This window comes from Lates calcarifer, linkage group LG19 (genome assembly GCF_001640805.2).
Source record: "Lates calcarifer isolate ASB-BC8 linkage group LG19, TLL_Latcal_v3, whole genome shotgun sequence".
Classification (NCBI taxonomy): Eukaryota; Metazoa; Chordata; class Actinopteri; family Centropomidae; genus Lates; species Lates calcarifer.
In genome coordinates, this window is record NC_066851.1 from 9615638 (window position 1) to 9634348 (window position 18711).

Below are 18711 nucleotides of genomic sequence, written 5' to 3' on the forward strand. Positions count from 1 at the left end.
TGCCATTTCAAATCCCCCCTCCCGTCATCGGCCTTCACGGGCTGCTTCCCATCTTCCCCCCTTCGTTTCGGTGCGCTACTCCAAATGCACCAGCCTGGGGTGAGTGGCTGCTTCTTATTCCATGTCAGAGCAATCCCAACTGGGCCACAGCCTAATGAATCATTTCCTCCAAGATACGGTGAGAAAATCACTTTCAGAGTTTGGAGCGAGCAATCGATGCAGCGTGAAGCTCACATGCCCCTGCCTCTCTTCTCCTGACTCTGTGGTGGAGCCAGGCACAGTTTGTATACACGTGTGCATGCAACCGGTCACACACGCACACAAACCAACACAGTGTGGGCTGATGTTGTGTGCCTCATGCTGTATTCTTTATTTTACAGGCAGCTACTTAGGCTTCATGAAGCCACAGACTTGATTAAAATGGTTCAAGCCAAACGAACATATGGATCTCAGATGTTGTGTCCTTTGTCTTATTGTACCGTCTTTTCTGTCCTTCCCCTTCCACGAAAACAAACTCAGGCACATACGTAATTGTCAACACACTGCCACTCTAGCATGTATACCTTCATGCAAGCTCACAGACATTTTTGAGAGCGTTCACTAAATATCCACTTTGGCTCTTCCAACCTGACACACACACACACACATTCATACACAGCCTGCTCTCTGTCACGTACCATCTCCCTCTGGGTTTCTGGACCTCCCTGCTGCTCAAGCTGTGTGACTTGGCAGTACATACCGTTGCGCAGAAAACACAGCACCCAGGAGGTCATCGAGTGTGTGTGTATATATGTGAGAAAGAGGGGAAAGGTGGCGGTAGAGATACTGCATGCACTGTACAGTATACAGTATGTTTTCACATGAGAGCGAGTGCATTCGTGTGTGCAGCATGTTTGTGTTTGCGTGTGCATGTTAAGCACCATTAAACAGGTGGCTCCGTATCGTGGTGCAACCAGACCCTGATCCCCTTCCTCAGAGGAAACTCTACAACTCCCAGGTTCCCTCTTGGCTTTCTCAGTTTTTCATTCCTTCAGTGTAATGACATTTGTCTCGCCTCATCCCGTCCACTCGCCATATACGTTATTTGACCTCCCTCCCTTTACTGGCTATGGCTTCTTCTTTGCCCCCTTGGGCTGTTTAGCTTGGCTGCCCGCCCAGATTAGTACACATTCTGTCCCCCAGTCATCACAGTCATTTGGGAGGACTGTTTTCCTTCATGCATGTTCAGTGTTCCCCCTGAAGTTTCTCCATTTACTCCCCCCTTGTCTGCTTTGTACCACTCCATTAAACAGAGGTCTCTGGCAGCTGGGCAAAGGAATGAGCCAGAAAAAGAACATGCCACATGGAAAGCTTTATCTGTTTCCTCCCAACACTTATCTGAGAGAGATGTCACAAGCTTATCCAGAAAATTGGGTAAGAGTTGCTGCTCTCCTTCCCACATCAGTGAGACTTAGATACAGTAATTTTCTAAAGATATGGTTTTGTTTTGTTATGCCTCAAAATACCCTATAAAACACAAGCTAATGTCAGATAATCACACACAATATTTTCATCACAAGCTATTTGACCACATCAAGATGGCATGTAGCAGCTAAGAGCGCTATCCAAGGGATTTTCAATTTCAGTCCAAATGCAAATAAAATGCCAGCAAATTCTTGGTTTTCTGTTCTTATATTACCAAGGTGAGGATCTGCCAAAGTGGAACATGCCTGGAGATTTTTTTCTTTCCTTTACCCTTTTGAGTGAGTTACTTCCTTGTCCTGTTCCACAAACCTCCTGCCTACTCAATCAACAGTTTTGGCCGCATGTATTCCTGTGCTGGCATCAAACTGCTCTTGTGTTTAGCTGTTTCTACATCCAGTGATAAATGTCCTTGGCCTTTGTGGAATTCCATCAATCCAGCTTGGTCATTTCCTCGGTATGAGTGTATTGTTTCCCATGTGTGTTATGGTTGGCATGCTGAGCAACAAGGTCTGCTCACATCTAATTATCACTCTGACAAATTAATGCTCCTTGTGCTAAACAAATGTCTGCCTTGCTTCCAATCACAGCATGACTGTGTTTTCCCGGAAATTTGTTAAGCTAAGGATGGTGCTGGCTCTCCTCATCCCTCTCCTCTCTTTTCCTGCCTCTTTTTGTCTGTGATTTTGATTCTTTCTTTCCAGCTTGCTCTTTGATAAATCCTCCTACTTCTGCTGCATTCTCCAAAAATAAACATCTCGTAAAACACATCATTATCTTTATGCGGCTGATTGAGCAATGTATACGTCAAATTCAAGTCCCAAATCAAGAGGGCCGGTCTGCTCAGAACCGCAATATTTAATTGTACCCTAATACTTTAATATCTTTTGTAAGCACCATGGATATTAACCAAAAATCTATTAAACTTGGCCATGTCATCAGCCGAGCACAAAGATTGAGTGCTGGCCTCTTCATGGCCTGATTACTGTCTATGTAAGGTCAGGAGGTAATGAGTGAGTCACAGAGATACTTTTGCTCCCTCTCCAGCTCCTCTGTTCTGTATCACTCCCATTTAGCCACTAATCTTGTCTAAATAGGCTAAATTGACACAAGTCTAAATATTGCACTGTGAGAAAAATAAACAGTCTGTGAAAATACGTCCCTCGGCAATTGCGGTCGTATTTTTTAAATAATTTTAATTTGTTTTTGAGTCTACAGTTGCTATATTGTCTATACTGTTTGTAGTTACTGTTAGTATGGTTTCACTCTTTGTAGTTTTGTTCAGCGTATTTACAATGCTTGGAGGGACCTTAAAGTAAGTGATTAGACTTTGTTACTAATTAGGCTGTTCACCTTGACCTTGGTGCATGTGTGTGTTAGAGAGAATGATTTGATGAGTGTTTCATAAAAGCTGAAATCATGAAATCATGCCTTGTTTTTTAATAAGGGAACAGGATAATGGTTAACATTACTGTCATGCGATTAAAACCACTGTGTGACCACACAGGCTTTATGAGCAGGGCCATGGTCATCCACAAGTCACCACAGCCATTAGGAAAACACATGCATCATGGGATGAAAGCAAGGGACTAAGGTTTGTTGTGATTAACATATGTAGTTCTCCTGCAATATGTTGATTCAGTTTTAAGGCCTGTGTCTGGGCTTAAATTCGACTATATCTTTGCATTGTAAATAAAATCTCCAGGTGTTAATGGCCACTTCCAGCAGTAATACCTGTTACAATAGTGTGATCCCATTCCCACTTAATAAAGTTGCCGTGCATTTCCTAGAGCTATGCCTATATATATCAAAAAACACTCCTTCAAAAATCTATCGTCATTATCAGGTCAAAATATCAATTTGTCAAATACTTTGGTTTATGACCAAATATCTGCAAATTGATAAATATTACTGATATTGACATTCCCATGAGCCTCAGCTGTACTTTGTGTTTAGTTCTAATCAGCTAAATGTTAGCATGCTAACAGGCTAAGCTAAAATAGTGAACATGCTCAATGTTATTCCTGCTGATGATCAGCATGTTACCATTGTCACTGTGAGTAGGTTAACTTGCTGATGTTAGCATTTATCTTAAAGCACATCTGTGCCCAAGCACAGCCTCAAGGGGTTGCTAGCATGACTATAGACTCTTAGGGATGGATTATGTTCACACAGAATTTGTTTGTTGGAGATGTCAGCAAGCAAGTGTTTGCAATTTTTCTGAAAAACCACTCTGGACAGCTGAGTTAGAAGCCTGTTGTCACAGGGAGGAGGGAGATGTGGTGTCGGTTAAATATGAGAATAACGGCACACATTTTCAGACTGTCTGTACTGAGAGGCATTCATGGTGTTCGCATGAAAAGTGAGAGAGATTAGTGTATAACGAATGAAAAGAGAGCTAGAAATTCAAACACAGCTTACTTTCTCACTTCAACTGGCCAATCATGGTGTAAAGTGGGTGTGAATGTCGGATTGTCAGTTTTGGAAAGTTACTGGTTAATGGTTGGACACAGCCCGTCCAGTCCAATGTCGGAAAGGTTTCGGGGTGAGGGTTTCCATAGCTATTCATCCATCAGCCAAGTACTTCTGAAGAAGCATACTGGCAACTTTAATCACCCACCAAGTTTCCAAGTCCTGCTTCAAACAAATAAGAGCTTGCAAAAGGAACCATGCATTCTAAAGCACTCATGTATGCTGTCCTTGTACGGTCATGATAAAAACTTCAGCTAGTAAATTCAGCTATTAATCAGCCATTAAATGGGTCAATAAACCAGCAAAAATTTTTTGCTCCATACAAAGGCTTGCTTCCTTTGTAACATATACAACTGTACTGAAAACCAAAACAATTAGTTTAAAGATGGTCACATAGACGTCCATGATGTTTAGTGACCATGCAACAAAATACAACCAAAATTTGAAAACTTTTTTTTTTTTTTCCTCCAATTTAAATATTACTTCAGAGAATATAAGAACCCTCATATGCTGTCATGGTGAATTTGTTAGCATACAGTTGCTTGATTAAATTGTTTAGCAGTAAGAAACATTAGTATTTATTTAGAGTTGCGTTTACACAGTCCAATATTCGCCACCCTTTTATCTCTGTTTTTTGGTTCCCCCAACTCCTGAGGGAAATATCTGGATCGTTAGCAGCTAAACTATGTTCAATAGCTGGTTATTAACTTTGGCCATTTGTTGTTTGGTGCTGGGCTGTTAGTGTACAGTGTGTTAATCTGAGCTCTTTCACTGAAAACAACTACCTGCTCCTCCTGGAAACGAGGTTGATGGGAATGGTGAGAGTGACCAAGTAAATTTGCAGTCCATAAAACTGGAACAATGACTTTAAAGATGCAACAACGTTTCATAGAGCTGAGGGGAACAGAAGAGACGGGTGATAATTTTCTTCAGGTTTGCCACTGTGAGTGATTTCTTTCACATTACACATTGCCATTTGATCCATTGTTTATATAAAAATTTTGATTAATGCAGCTTTAATATTCAATTATCATGCCCATCATCTTGAGTTTTCAAAAACCTGTCTTGGTTGTATTTGACAACACCACAGTGCATTTTCCCATATCATCCACTCAACATAATAGAATTGTATATGACTGAACTGCCATCTAAAGTATACATTTTCCTGCAAAATCAGCTGATATCCTTCCCTTTCTCACTCAAAAACTTACATGCTACATCAGGATCGGTACTGCCATTTATGACTTGTCATAAATCAGCCTGTGATGTACAGCATGTTAAACTCTTCCCTTGCAGTATGTTATGAAATGAGGAGTAAGTGTGATGTCAGGTCCAGGCCAAACCAAATGGGTGCCATGGGATGTGACTGATGGAATTCTTTTTTTTTTTTTTTTCTGAGTTTTTATGTTGTGGAGTGTGCAGCGGGGAGTGTTTTCTCAGCTGGTCCACTCAGGAGGACGCAGGCAGCCGTCCGTTTGCACTCAAATGTCCACATGTTCGCGCTGGACCTGAAATACAGATGTATCCATTACGTCAGTGAACATTCACACTTCAGTGCGTCCAAGTCGGTCTGCCCCAATATTGGTGATCTACCATAAGTACAAAGACAGATGTCAAATATGCATACATGTCTGCTAGCTGGTACTGATTTTTGCTTTATAGTTTGTCCTGGCTGCACGGACATTGTCAGATATTTAAGTGCATTTAGATCTTTTATTAGAACCTTACTCAATGGGTGTAAAAGTCTGTACATTTTGCAGACATGAAAAGACATGATGCTGAACTAATTATAGGTTAGAGCTGGTTGTTAAGACCATTCAAAGACAAAAGTAATGCAACTGCAGGGCATCCGTATTTCTCCTTACAACACATGCTCGGGGCAGAAATTACATTTATGTGTTGTTTTCCTTTCCTTTTTCAATCTGTGTGATGATCACATTTCCCAAAAAGAATATAACCAATATCTGCTAAAGTTAGAAAGTCTTGTCATTATTTTGAGAAGGGACTGCTCAGAGATTAGGGGTTTGGAATAGGGGTATAATTAGACTCGAGTTAGGGTAAGGCTTACTGTAGAGCATTTCATTGTTATGGTTAAGATTAGTGCCAGGGGTTACAGCATGAGCATGAGTCAATTACATGTCCCCACAACTGAGTGTGTGTGTGTGTGTGTGTGTGTGTGTGTGTGTGGTGTGTGTGTGTGTGAAGTCCATCTCTGTGTAGCCTCATGCCAGTATTTGTACTGTATATGTTCTACCCTTATCTTTGAACTGTGCTAAATATTATTGGCTGGAGTTTTTTGTAAGTGCAATCTTGGACTGTTTCTGTCTGTTTTCAAACATGGCCAAGTCCAGATACTCTACAGCCCATGTAATTCCCAATTTCCAACCTAACAACAATAAACGCAACAAGTGGTCTGCTCCAGTGTGTACATAGTAACCTATCTCAAAAAACACACATTGCCTCTCAATCTGGCAGGCCCATATCTACATAAATTTTCTTGGGCAAAGTAAATTTCTCTTAGAACCAGAGGGGAAAAAAGGAGGGTGGAGGGGCAAAGCAGAGTGTAGCTGTTGGCTGCTGCTTCTGGCAGCTCTCTGACCGCTGTGATGCAGAGGGACTTGTGCTGCTGAGACATGGATGGGGATGAGGAGGTGGGCGGGTGGGAGGGAGAGGAGGCGAGAGAGAGAGCAGAATGTCTTATTTTTGCTGGCAGAGGAGAGAAGTGCTACCTTGGAGGCGGTTCTCTGCAGAGGCCCATACATCTTGGTTCCTGGCAGCCCAGGCCAGCAGGGGGTGGGAGTGTGCGTGGGAGGAGTAAAAAAGGAAAAGAGAAGGTGGGGGTGGGGGGGGGTGGGGGTATGATGAGGGGGCCTATGCTGCTGGGGAGTCAGCCAAAGTCCAGGACTCACTTAATGGGTTCTCCTCCGCTATGTGATCCCAGTTTGGAGAATTGGAGCAGACACCCCGACTCCTGACTCCCTAGCTCTGCCTACTGTGATGGGGCTTGGCCTGTGGATGTTGGTGGTGGGGTGGGGTGGTGGTGGGGTGGTTAGATTAGGAGGGGCTGCGGACACTCTTCTCACTTCTGGTGTCTCCTCGTTACAGGACAGGCGCTGGCTGACCAAAACCAAAGCCACCTGTGTGCGTGCACAGCAATCTGAGTCACTGGCTGTCATTCATACCAGAGCTCCCCCTTCCTCTGACTCATCAAATGGCACTTGTCTGATTTCACCTCCTGAGTGAAACTGCACTTGCAACTAAATGAGGGCACTTTTCTTTTTCAGATGCATGGAGCCATTTGCTAAAAACACTGTGCTCACATCTTGTCAGGTGCTGTTTCTGGGATGGGATGCAGAGCTGTGCTGTTCATCGTACAAGCAGAAGCGAACACATGGTGAAGCAGGTTTGATCATAAATTTCCTGTCAATTGTTTCCACTCTTGGACTCCCGTCTAAACGTGCTTGGGTGTAAGGTTTCTCACTGTCACCAGATGCCTTACTTTATTTTCACAAACTATTCCTTTTCCATTTTCTAGTTCAGACTCTGCGACCGCAAGAGTAATGAGAGGAAAATCATAATTAATCCTCCCTGACGTTATTGTGATTCCCAATCAAGTCATTTATCTTCATCTAAAGAAGTCAGGATCAGATATATTTTTGAAGTGATTTTACCGGGCAAGGGTTTGGGCACAGTGGGTCCAATTTGCACGAACATATAATTGTATTTGAAAGCTGAGCTGCAGCCCCATGTGAGAGATCCAACAGCCACTATGGTTCAGACAGAGGTAGCTCACTGTAGATGTGTTAACTCCCTCTTTGCCTGAACTGAATTATGTAATCACCTGGAGCTACTGTACTCATGCAGGATGGTTAAGTGATTTAAACTGTTTAAATTTGTAATTTTGCTTTATTGTAAACATGAAAGCTATAATTATATCAAAAACATTTTACTGCCCAGCTTCTTTTAAAAGCTTGGCTTAGGATGTTATTGGGGTAATCAAGTTGAGCAAGCTCAACCAACTATTTCCAAGTATGGCAGGCAAAGAGGAGAGCTGCGTGCTTAGCTGCATGCACCTGAATGTCTCCCCCTGCACTCTGTCTGGGGGTCTGGCACAGGCACCGCTGTCTTACATAATGCTATGAAAGCCCCCCCACCACAGATTTAATGCTGTAATATGCATTTGTTGTCATCAGTGGCATTGCATGGCTTTACACTCCAGTAAACTTAACAACTCCCTCCAAGTATCCATTCAAGTGTGAGTTGGGGATGATGCACTGGTATGCAGAAAATCCCCCAGTTTTTGCAAATCTAAAATACTGCCAACCCGTGACTTTGACATATCAGATTAATTTCTCCCTGGAATACTGAATGGATACGATGCCACTGCATAAACAGTCTGAACACGATCAGCTTCTGTGTCCTCTCAGTTTTTCCCTCTGTGGGATCGAGCTCGGCTCCCTTGTGCCGGAGGAGAAGGGGAACCACCGGCCAATTCCTCTAATGCTGGCAGGCTGAGTAAACGGTGTCTCTGGAACCTTGTTCTAGTCCCAGCATTTCCATAAGCACCCTTCATCCCTGCTGTGTTATTCTTTATGATCTTCACCTCCGCTCCAGCTCAAGCCATCTTCCGGGACCTCTTGTTCTGTCCCTGGTGGCCCCCTGAGCCCTCTCAGGCATCAGTTTACTGCGTCAGTTTACTGCATGGAGTCCCTCATGAGGGTCCACCGGATGTGTTGTTGTGCACACCAGCTGATATTATGATGAAAACTCACAGATCCAAGGCACCAACACCCACACATTTGACATCCTGCAGACATCTGTTTTCTAGGAATTGTTGGATGGTTACTTAACTGGATATTAGCGACGCCTGCGTGTGTCCCTCAGAAACAGGCTGTAGATGGTCGATTAAATTATTGGACTCTGTTTGGCCCTGATGAAAGTGTTATGCTTCATTTCCAGTTTCAGTTATGTGTTGCAGGAACAAATGTTTATGTAATATTTTGGCCCACCGACACTCACATGATCAAAAGATTTAAAGAAAGAACAGCTTGCGAGAGGACTGAGCTAAGTATGACACATAAAAAGAGACAAACTGTCAGTGGGACGTTGACCTCTGTCGGTGCATGTGAGCTGAGTCGTGTCTCGCTGGTGCCCTGCATGCTGTCATAGGGCTTATGAGTACTGAATAAAACGTAGGGTACACAGTGTCTTAGCATGTCTATGTGTACATGTGTGTACAAATGAAAGCAATTTGACTCCAGGTGCAGGCAGCTGCATCATCAACTTGTGTGTGTATCATATGTCTAAGAATATTCACTCGAAATTTATAAGTAGCATTCCTAAAAATGTCAAAATGTCAAGTTGAAATACACTTTACTTTGTTTATGCAGTCCACATTTTCTTTTTTTTTTTTTTCTCAGTGAAATTGAGCCCCCCCAAAATAGGCACAATGTGCAGACTATGTGAAATTGTCGTTTAGGATAACAGGAACTGAAATATAACATCTCACACTGTCAACAAGCCGACATGTTCCAAGCGCATAGACGGTTCCAAGTCTTTAACGGAGTAAGGTATTTTCAGTAGAGTGGTCAGCTCCAGCAAAACCGTTATTCTCTCAGTGAGTGGGGAAATTCTGACAGGCAATCAGAGCCCACTACAAAAGGAGAATGTAAAAACAACTGAAAACGAATCCCTACGAACGCAAATAGCTTATTGCTAAATTGTTTTGGTCTGGTGTGAAGCATTGCCAAGAAGAGGGCTTGAAGTGGGATGGCGTGAAAGCGAGGGATGGAAGGAGAGGGGTTCTGCTGCAGTGGAGAGCTGAATTATGGGTAGCTTGTTTGACACGGGAGCATGGGACTTTTTTTTTCTCCGTCAGGGAGATGGTTACAAGATATTTCATACCCAAATACATCAACTAGAATTTCAGATACAGATACTGTAAAAGAGAGGCAAGTTATGACAGATGCAGGGTCATTACTCTTTCTTCATTCACCATTGTTCACCATGAATAATGACGATTACACAAAGACTATTCTGCCTGACTCCTCTGTCTCAACAGAAACAGTGGAAATGAAAGACCGCATCTCAATTGGCCTTGATGTCTATGATGGTAATATGTTGCTCTCTCATTCTTAGCAGTGATTATAAGATATTACATATTCATTGTGGATTCAGATGATTACCATGACTACACAGTGCCAAGGCCACTGTTTCAGACCACAGGCATAGACTCTTGGACTGGTACAGACTCAGGCTAATAAGACTGAGGGTAACCATTTGTTGTCTCTTATACACTGTATGGCCATAAATATACGGATGTCCCTTTCAAGCTTACTTTTGTATACTTTCGGGCTGTTTTTCATACCACACGGTTAGGCACATCAGTTCAAATAAAGGGGAACCATAGGTCCATAAATAAATGATTTTCTGAGTTTGGTGTGGAAGAACTTGACTGTCCTGCACAAAGCCATTACCCCAAACCCATCCAGCTTTTTTGGAATAATCTGGAACACCAACCGCAAGTCAGCCTTATCAACCTTAACAAAGCTCTTGTGGCTAGAAAGGAGCAAATACCCACAGGCAGCTTCCAAAATCTTCTTGCCCAGCAGAGTGGACACTGTTGTAATATTGGAATGAGCTGTTCACCAGTCACATATGTGTGTGATATTTGTGTGTCCACTTTATTTTACTGTCCACATGCTTTTGGTCATGTAATATATCCATTAAATTGTAGCAGATTTCTAAAAAGATCGTGTTGTATGTCTGGATACAAGAGGAATACTAAGAAAGCAGCTAATATCAAATACCCTGTATAGAATGACACTCTTAGAAAAAAAATGCCCACACTGTAACTTTAAAAGTCCAGTGGTTTTCTCCCTCAGTTGAAACATGCTCTCTAATCCCTCAGTGTTTACTTTGTTGTTATGTTTTGCCAGTCTGGTAGTATGCCAGTTTGTCTGCTAGGTCTAATTTGATGATGAGCTCTGATGCGTGCTAAAGAGTATGTGTCTTGCCAAGAGGAGGTGGTTAGACTTTGTCTGGCACATACCATGTCTTTCTTGGTCTCTCTTTATCTCCAGAGCACAATATGTGGTATAAATATCTGTCCATAGGTTAGCAGTTCAAATCTGTATTTTATCTTTCAAGCCAAATATAAGTGAGTAAGTACAGTGACTGTGCTATCCATTTGACAGTTACTGCTGTCCATTTTCCTGAAACATCATTCTTATTTTCTTCTGTGCAAATACACAAATCTATCAGTCATTACATTTTCTACAGTTAAAAGTAGCACTTATCTGCAAGCTTTCTAGTTATCTTCCCTTCTCCATCCTACTCATGCATGGGATATCACTCTGCTGAACGTTTCCAATGTTCTCATGTTACTTGAGAAAATACACAATGCAATAATCTGATTTATTTCCTCCCTCAGATATGCCTACTTCCCAGAGACAGTTCTATGTTCCTCTTGAAGAGGTTCCAGTCTGGGTTACACAACAGTGGTGCCAGTGATTCGTTATCATCTGAGCAGGCAGCACTATCTCTGACAAGATTGATGGCCTCTCAAAGGTGCTGGACCTACAGGGAAGTACCAGATACTTACTCTGAAGGTCCACCAGAGCTGATTTATTGTGAGATAAATGAGATCATGAGCTATTTGTAGGAGACATACTATAGTAATCTAATTTGCTTTCTAGGTTTGGCAAGAAAAGAGGGAGTTTTTGTACTTGCTTTAGTAAAATCTCGCCAAGTCCTGTTGTTCTTAATGGAAAGTAAAGAAGTACAGCTGTTTAGACACTGAAGAATGTGAATGGTGCATATGCGGTCTGTTAGCCTGCTTAGCCACATCACCTCACCGCAGTACAGACAGAAAAATGTGTAAATCCTAACACGGCCTCACTTTCAGTGATGGTAGACAGTGACTCGGGGTGAAGAGGTGTGAGCTTCTCAGCCACCCTCAACACCTCACCCTCTCATTTCATCATCACATCACATCAGAGTGCCTCCTGCACTGGAAGTCAGCATTGCCATTTAACATAAATCACTGGAGACACTGTTGCTCAGTTTCCATATCAAACAAAATTGACCATTAAAACACAGTTAACACGAGTGTCAGACCGTGATGTGAACTTCCATCCATGAACAAAAAACACATGCTAGCTCTATCCTCATACCCACCAACACGGATCACTTCCTCCCGCATTTCCTGAAAATAATTGTTTGTTATATGGAAAGTACTGCGGCAAATGGAATTGCACATTGTGTTATTTTATATCAAAGGTCCTCTCCTTGCCACCGCTCCAAAACACAGTCCCAGCATGGACAAAACAACAAGCACTAGCTGTCCCACCCTATAATAATGAGTTGGGTAATTGTTTATTCAAAAGGGTCACTTCACATGTCTTTATGATGGTTGCGTGAGGTTGTATTCCAAATAATGAAGGGAAGGGTCACTAATTGTTGGTCTCTGTGTTAGTAATGTGTTAGAATACAGAGTCCATAGCAGGATACCAAACTTTAAGGTGGCACGACTTGATTTATAATGTCAAGTGGAACATTATTGTAAGTCCTGCTCAGTGTTTATGTCTATGACATAATTCCACAGGGGGGTTTCAAAAGAGAGGAAACGTTTTTCGAGCTAACAAATGGAATATCAAACAAACTCTGGAATATATTACACTGAATCAGAATGCAAATTACAGCTCTTTCCAATCTTGTTGGACAGATTTCACACTGGACTTTGCAGGACGACAATCTTGTAATACACAGAGCATCAGTTTAGAAAAAGATCAGGATTATTAAAGTGTCAGGCAGAAGCTGTCACGAGTCAATTCTTACAGCCAGTGTTTCTATAAACTAGTACAAATTGTTTTATGAGAATCTTCTTGTACAAATAAGCTACTGTATGTAATAGAGAGAGGTGAGTATTTGTTGACCTCTGAGCAGTTATGGTTATTTGACTTTTGGAACCTTTGTCCAGTGGGAAAAAGTTGATTGATTGTTATTTTGCATTAGCTTCTTTTTTCCCTTAAAAAGGTTATTTGTTCTTGTCACTCAAAGAAAAATGTTTACGGGGTTACTTACTCCCATTTTTTGTGATAGAATGATTGATGATCTGCTTTGATGTTTGATGCTTTGGGTCAGATTGAAGAGCACGCAAAATTACAGTCATATTATTTGTCTGCAGCATTTTGGATTCGGAGTGTAGCTGTGGTCAGCGTGTTGGTCTTGAGGGCGGCGTCATAGGAAAGATTGGCTGAATAAGTACACAAGGCCGTTCCCCGCCAGTGCTCAGACACAATGTTCCGCTGTGTTTCAGCAGATGATGGCAGGGGACAGGGGAAGAGATTTTCTGGAGAATTGCGTTCGTCTGCTTCCAAGTAATCCTACCTCACTGTGTGTCATCTACCAAACAGTGACTGCAGTTTGCATGTCAAACCTCTAGTTGGGGGGGGGAGCTGTTTGGACAGAGTGGCGAGCTGTATCTGGTGGTAGTGGAGAGAACATTGTGGGAGGTCACTCTGTGGCTCTGTGTACGTGCAGAATGTGAATAACCTCATAGCTAAGAAACTGTCAGCCTGTACACTTCACTGTTTTCCTTTAAGGAGTAAAACTCCACAGGTCGAGGGCTGCGGGGGTATGAGGAGCGAGGAGCGGATGACTCAGGGTGAAAGGAAGTCTTTCAGCTGGACACATTTCATGGATGTTTTGGGAAGCAGTGATGGAAACGGGGGAGTTCAGGCTGGCCCGTTCCTCCCTCTAGGGTCCCTGCGGTGTCAGAGCAAAGAGAGAGAGTGAGGGAGAGAGAGCCCGTAACAGTACAGAATGTCTTCTGCCTGCTCTATAGTAACCTTTGTGAAAACAGGCACCCCTTAGAGTTCGTCCACACTTTTGCTCTTCCACATGCGCAGGTAGATTCAGGACCACTAACTGAGGCAGCACTCTCATGGGACAGGGAAGGGGAGATAAAAGTAAGCCAGGAGTTGAAAACGATAAGCTGCTAACCCACACTTGAGCTAATATTTATGTACCATACTTACAGCAAGGACAAATGTTGAGCAATGGGTGGTTTGGGTTTTCCCAAAATAAAGAAAGTCGGTCACGAGGAAGAATCTAAGGGGGGTTGTTGGCTGCATTTGCTGGAATAGATGCAACTCTCATATCACTGTCCTTGGAAATCTTGTAACGCAGAAGATGATATACAGTGGGTAGAAAATAATGGAAAACTGAATTACCATGGTAGACTCTAGCACAAACACAGGTGGATCATGTCAGGTTGAACGTCAGTAAGCAGCATTTGATCACCATCAAATATGTCTGGTCATCATCGCTTTGGTATGTGAAATTTCAAACAACCAACAGTGGTGGAAGAAGTACTCAGACCTTTTACTTATGAAAACCTGCCATTATGACAGTGTAAAAATGCTCCATCATATGTAAAAAAAATCTTGTGCGCAAGTAATATCAGAAAAATATATATATGGTATCAAAAGTAAAAGTAGTCGTTCTGCAGAAAAACGTTGCCCGTTATTGATGTATTACTACATATTACATTATTATATTGTCAATACTGATGCATCAGTGCATAACTAGCATTTTACTGTTGTAGCTGGTTCAAGTGTAGCTAGATTATACTGCTTTATATGTAGTGTAGTATGGTGGGTCCCAACTTAGGAGTAACAAAATAAGGCTTGGGGATCATGCTTACTGGTATAGGAGAGAAGAAAAAATTCTGCCCACACAAATTTCTATCCAGTTTTTGGTCAAATATTGGTTAATTGAACCTCTTTAGGCCTCGAACTGTTATTTAAATGAAATACTATCTGAAGTTTAGAGGGTAAATCTGTCTTTGGTGGAACTGCTGACAATTCAAAGAAACATGACAAAGGACCCAACCAGACATTGCTTTTTTGTATTGGGTCACAAGCCTAAAAAACTGGGAACCAGTATTTTGATCTTTAACAATGTACTGTATTTTATAAGGTTCTCATTTATCTTTATATTATGTACATAAAAATCTGAACCTGTAGTAAAGTAACTAGTTCAAATTTGTTCTTAAGTAAATGCTATTCCCACTGCTGCTTAAAGCACTCCAAAAAGTCAACTCAGTGTGCTCTTTTGCATGTTAAATGATAACAACATATGCCAAACCAAAACTGCACAAAAAACAGTAACCATGGTTACAAAATGAAACCTCTCAAGGCATGTGATACACATATAGCACAAAGTAAGCTGAGAAATGTTGTTTATTGGAATACAATTTGATGTGACCCGCCTCTGTAACAGTGTTTATTACGGTGATTTAATCACCCCACAGTTAAAGCACTTCTCCCTGAGGTGTTAACGTTGTTTGACCTACTCCCTAAATTCACACCTTTTATTAGATATGATATCAGCTTAAGAGATGTGAGGCTGTTTGGCGAGTGACTGAATCTGAATGTGCATCGTTCAGAAAAGAATGACACAGCAGTCAAAAGTACATTGCGGTCCGTGTTAAATATTAATGAGTGAGGCTTGCGGCTGCTTACTGTTGCCTGCGCTGATGTACTGAGTCACAGCCTGCTTGTTAGGCATGGAGAACAAGCGTCCTGTAACCCATATTAATCTTTTATAACAACACTGAGACCAGACATCATGATCTATTATTATCTCTTTGACCTCTCTGGCCTCTGTGATTCTCAACACTTCTGCTGATACATCCCACAGATTCAGTTATAAATCAGTCCAAAATGTTTATTGTACATTCAAGGCTTTGGTCACACCGTAGAGTACAGACTGTATCACACAGGGTCATGTTCATTATGAAAACATTATTTAGCTATTCTGTGCAGCTTATTATTCAAGACAATCTGGTATGCCTTATGAAACACATTGTACAGTGATGTATTATGTGTACTAAAGAACTAAGACAGTTAAATTAGTAGCTTTTAGATATATGTTACATGTGACACGAGTTATTGAATACAACAGTATTAGGCATGATTTAAGAGTATATGAATGTAGATGACATGCACACTGTATTTGTATTGAGCTCAAACATAAAAACGTTCAGTACATATGAAGATAAATGAGTGTCTGGGTGAATAATCGAGACCACACAGCTGGTTCCTGATTTCTCCCCATAAGCGAAAAAAGCTCTTAAAGCGAAATTTATTCATCACCACTGGTTTATATTGCAATTTAGGGGGAGACTCCACTAAATACCCCCATATAAATAACAATACATACTTAAGGTTTATTATGAATTGTGGCTTTGGGCAACCACAACAAAGCTTTGATTACATTTTTTTTTTTTTTGTTTCTTACATGGTGCAGTACAGATATATTCAGGTTTTGTCAGTCACTTACAGTCACAGTTTTTTCAGAGTTGAGAAGTAAAATTGTCCTAGAGTTCAGATATGACTCACATGCTTCCTAATGCCGCTATCAAGATGCGTACTTGCAATACATAAACTGGCAGATATTTTCAGCTTATCAATTTCATTTCATAATCAATATCATTTTTTGGGTTAATTAAAGGCTATTATATAAAAATCCTTTGTTCTGTTTATATGAAAAACACATACTCACATCACATTGCTGTTCTTTACTTGGGGAACCCATAGTCCAACAGATTTTTATTGCCCTTTAAGTAGTTGTCCCCTGAGTTTGGCAGCAATCTTGTAATCTAAAGGCTTCAGTGTTAAACCATATGAGCAGTTTAAAGACAAGTCCTCATCGGGGCATTTCTCAAAGCTGCACTGGTGGAGTAGAATTGCAAAGAACAGAAATACCTCAACTTTGGCGATCTGGTCCCCAATACATCTTCTCTTCCCTGCTGAGAAGATCATAACATTGTTGGTGATATCCTTGTCTAGGGAGTCATTTTCATCCAGGAAGCGTGATGGGTCAAAGACATGTGGATCCTTCCACTTCAGGGTGTCATGGTTGACGGACCACTGATTGATGAAGACCACCGTGTCTTTGGGGATGTGGAGACCATCAACGGTGACATCTGAGGTTGTTGAATGGGGGATGGTGATGGGGACAAAGCTGGTGAAGCGCATTGTTTCGTAGATGAAGGCGTCCAAGTATGCCAGGCTTCTTCTGTCCTCACTTGATGGCAACCTGTTTGGGCCTACCACTTTGTCTATGAGCTTGTGGAGTTTGGTTTGGATTTCAGGATATTTTGCCAGAAGAAGGATGATCCAGTGAAGAGCAGTGGAGACGGTATCCAGACCTGCTCCAATCAGATCTGACACTGTCCCCTCTGTGTGGCCTTCGGTGAGTCCGTTGTCACTGTCAGCCTTGTCAATGACGCCAATAATGGCATCGCTCATGTCCCTCGTTACCTCTGGATCAAATGTCTCTCTGTGCTCCTTTATTTTACTCTGGACAAACCCAAAGAACTCTTGATTCAGGTCTTTGAAGTTTTTAAAGACACTGCGGACTGGGTTGGGGAAAGACTGAAGCCATGGCATGACATCCACCAAGCTGCCAGCCCCTACTGTCTGTCCAAACTGATCTACCCGCTCTAACAAGGCTCTAAACTCAACATCATCATGTCCATAACGTTTTCCAAAGCACAAGGCACAAATCACATTAGCTGCAGCTACTGTCAACTCATGAGCAGGGTTGAAATACTGGGCCTGTGCACTGAGTTTAAGGAAAATCTCAACTAGCTCTGTGGCTTCAGCCACAATTTGCTGCTCAAAGGCTTTTTTGGTCTGACTGTTGGCAGATGAGAATGCTCTGATCGTTGATTGAGCAATTTTCCTGTGCATCTTCCACTGTTTGCTGTAATTGGTGAAAGTCATACTTTTCCCCCCTGAGACAGCCTGAAAAGAGACAAAGTTTGGTCTGCCTGCAAACTCTGTGCTGTGCTGTATCAGAGCCTGACGTATCGCCCGGTCTCCATTCAGAACCACTACATCGCTGCAACCAAGCCGAATTTGGTATACATTGCCGTACTTTTTGGCCAGCCTGGCAAAGGTGATGTGGGGCATCTGGCCCAGCTGCATGGCGTTGCCCACCACAGGCCAGGCGAAGGGTCCCGGCAGTCTTCTCTTGAGCCTGAGGTTCCTGACCCACAGACAGGCTTCCAGACAGAAGAGGAAAATGAAGGAGGCGACCAGAGCAGGCTGGACCTGTCCACTCCACTCCCTGATGATGCTGCTGCTCTTCACACCAAACTCTGCATCTACTTGAGCCATTGTGCTGTCCTGTTCGTCTATATCCACTGCATCCAATAAAAAGAAAAATCTCACTTAAAATGGAGAACCCTTTAAGGTGGTTTCTCTTTTAACAATCTTTAATATATTAAAGTACAAATTCTCTCTTTCTCTCTCTCTACGTTTTCTTGCCTTATATATAATCAGCCTGATAAAATAGCCATACCAAAAAAAATAGGACTCCAAGCAGCACTCACATGCTGTCTCACTCCTCCTCCACAGAAGCTTGTGAGAAGGGCTCGATCAGGTTGAGCGGTTAGCAGTGGTGCTGCACGTCTTCAGATGACCACTTTAGAAGAATGCAGATTCAAGCCTTAACACTTCGCTTATATGTATCTCTATGGTGGGAGGGGTCAGCGACTCAGGTTTTTTATTATCTCTCCCCTCCCATTTTGACCACAGCCTGCAGACCTTAGTCCTGTTCCCTCTCAGACCTCCTTCCAGCAACGTCCCATGTAGGATGACGGAAAAGGAGAGCAGCTACTTAATAAGGCCTGCTGCCAAAAGCTACAGATTTATAGCTTTGTTGCCAAAGATTATAGCAGAGATTATTATGACTCTTTTAAAA

At 42.2% G+C, this 18711-nt stretch overlaps 2 protein-coding genes across 4 annotated transcripts in view; one reads left to right on the top strand and one right to left on the bottom strand.

Moving 5' to 3' along the window:
* The first annotated feature begins 7088 nt into the window (after positions 1–7088).
* bmf1 (BCL2 modifying factor 1) overlaps positions 7089–18711 on the top strand; it is a 78861-nt gene continuing 67238 nt past the window's right edge. The window contains exon 1 of one of the 2 annotated variants that reach the window (XM_018690012.2): positions 7089–7336. The gene's annotated coding sequence lies outside the window, so the exon portion shown is untranslated. The remainder of the gene's footprint in view (positions 7337–18711) is intronic. The other variant, XM_018690013.2, reaches the window with a different exon arrangement.
* LOC108892454 (cytochrome P450 1B1) lies at positions 15653–18466 on the bottom strand. Of its 2 annotated transcripts, none has more exons than XM_051078179.1 (2): positions 18341–18466; positions 15653–18151 (listed from the first exon to the last, which is right to left on the bottom strand). In XM_051078179.1, exon 2 carries the CDS (start codon positions 18123–18125, stop codon positions 16551–16553), a length of 1575 nt encoding a protein of 524 aa, XP_050934136.1. In that variant the 5' UTR covers positions 18126–18151; positions 18341–18466; the 3' UTR covers positions 15653–16550. The 2 variants fall into 2 exon arrangements, with proteins under 2 accessions (XP_050934136.1, XP_050934135.1); XM_051078178.1 differs by having other exon boundaries at positions 18310–18461.

Excerpts from the sequence above, each read along its gene's own strand:
- LOC108892454 (XM_051078179.1), bottom strand. The coding sequence starts at position 18,125 with ATGGCTCAAGTAGATGCAGAGTTTGGTGTGAAGAGCAGCAGCATCATC.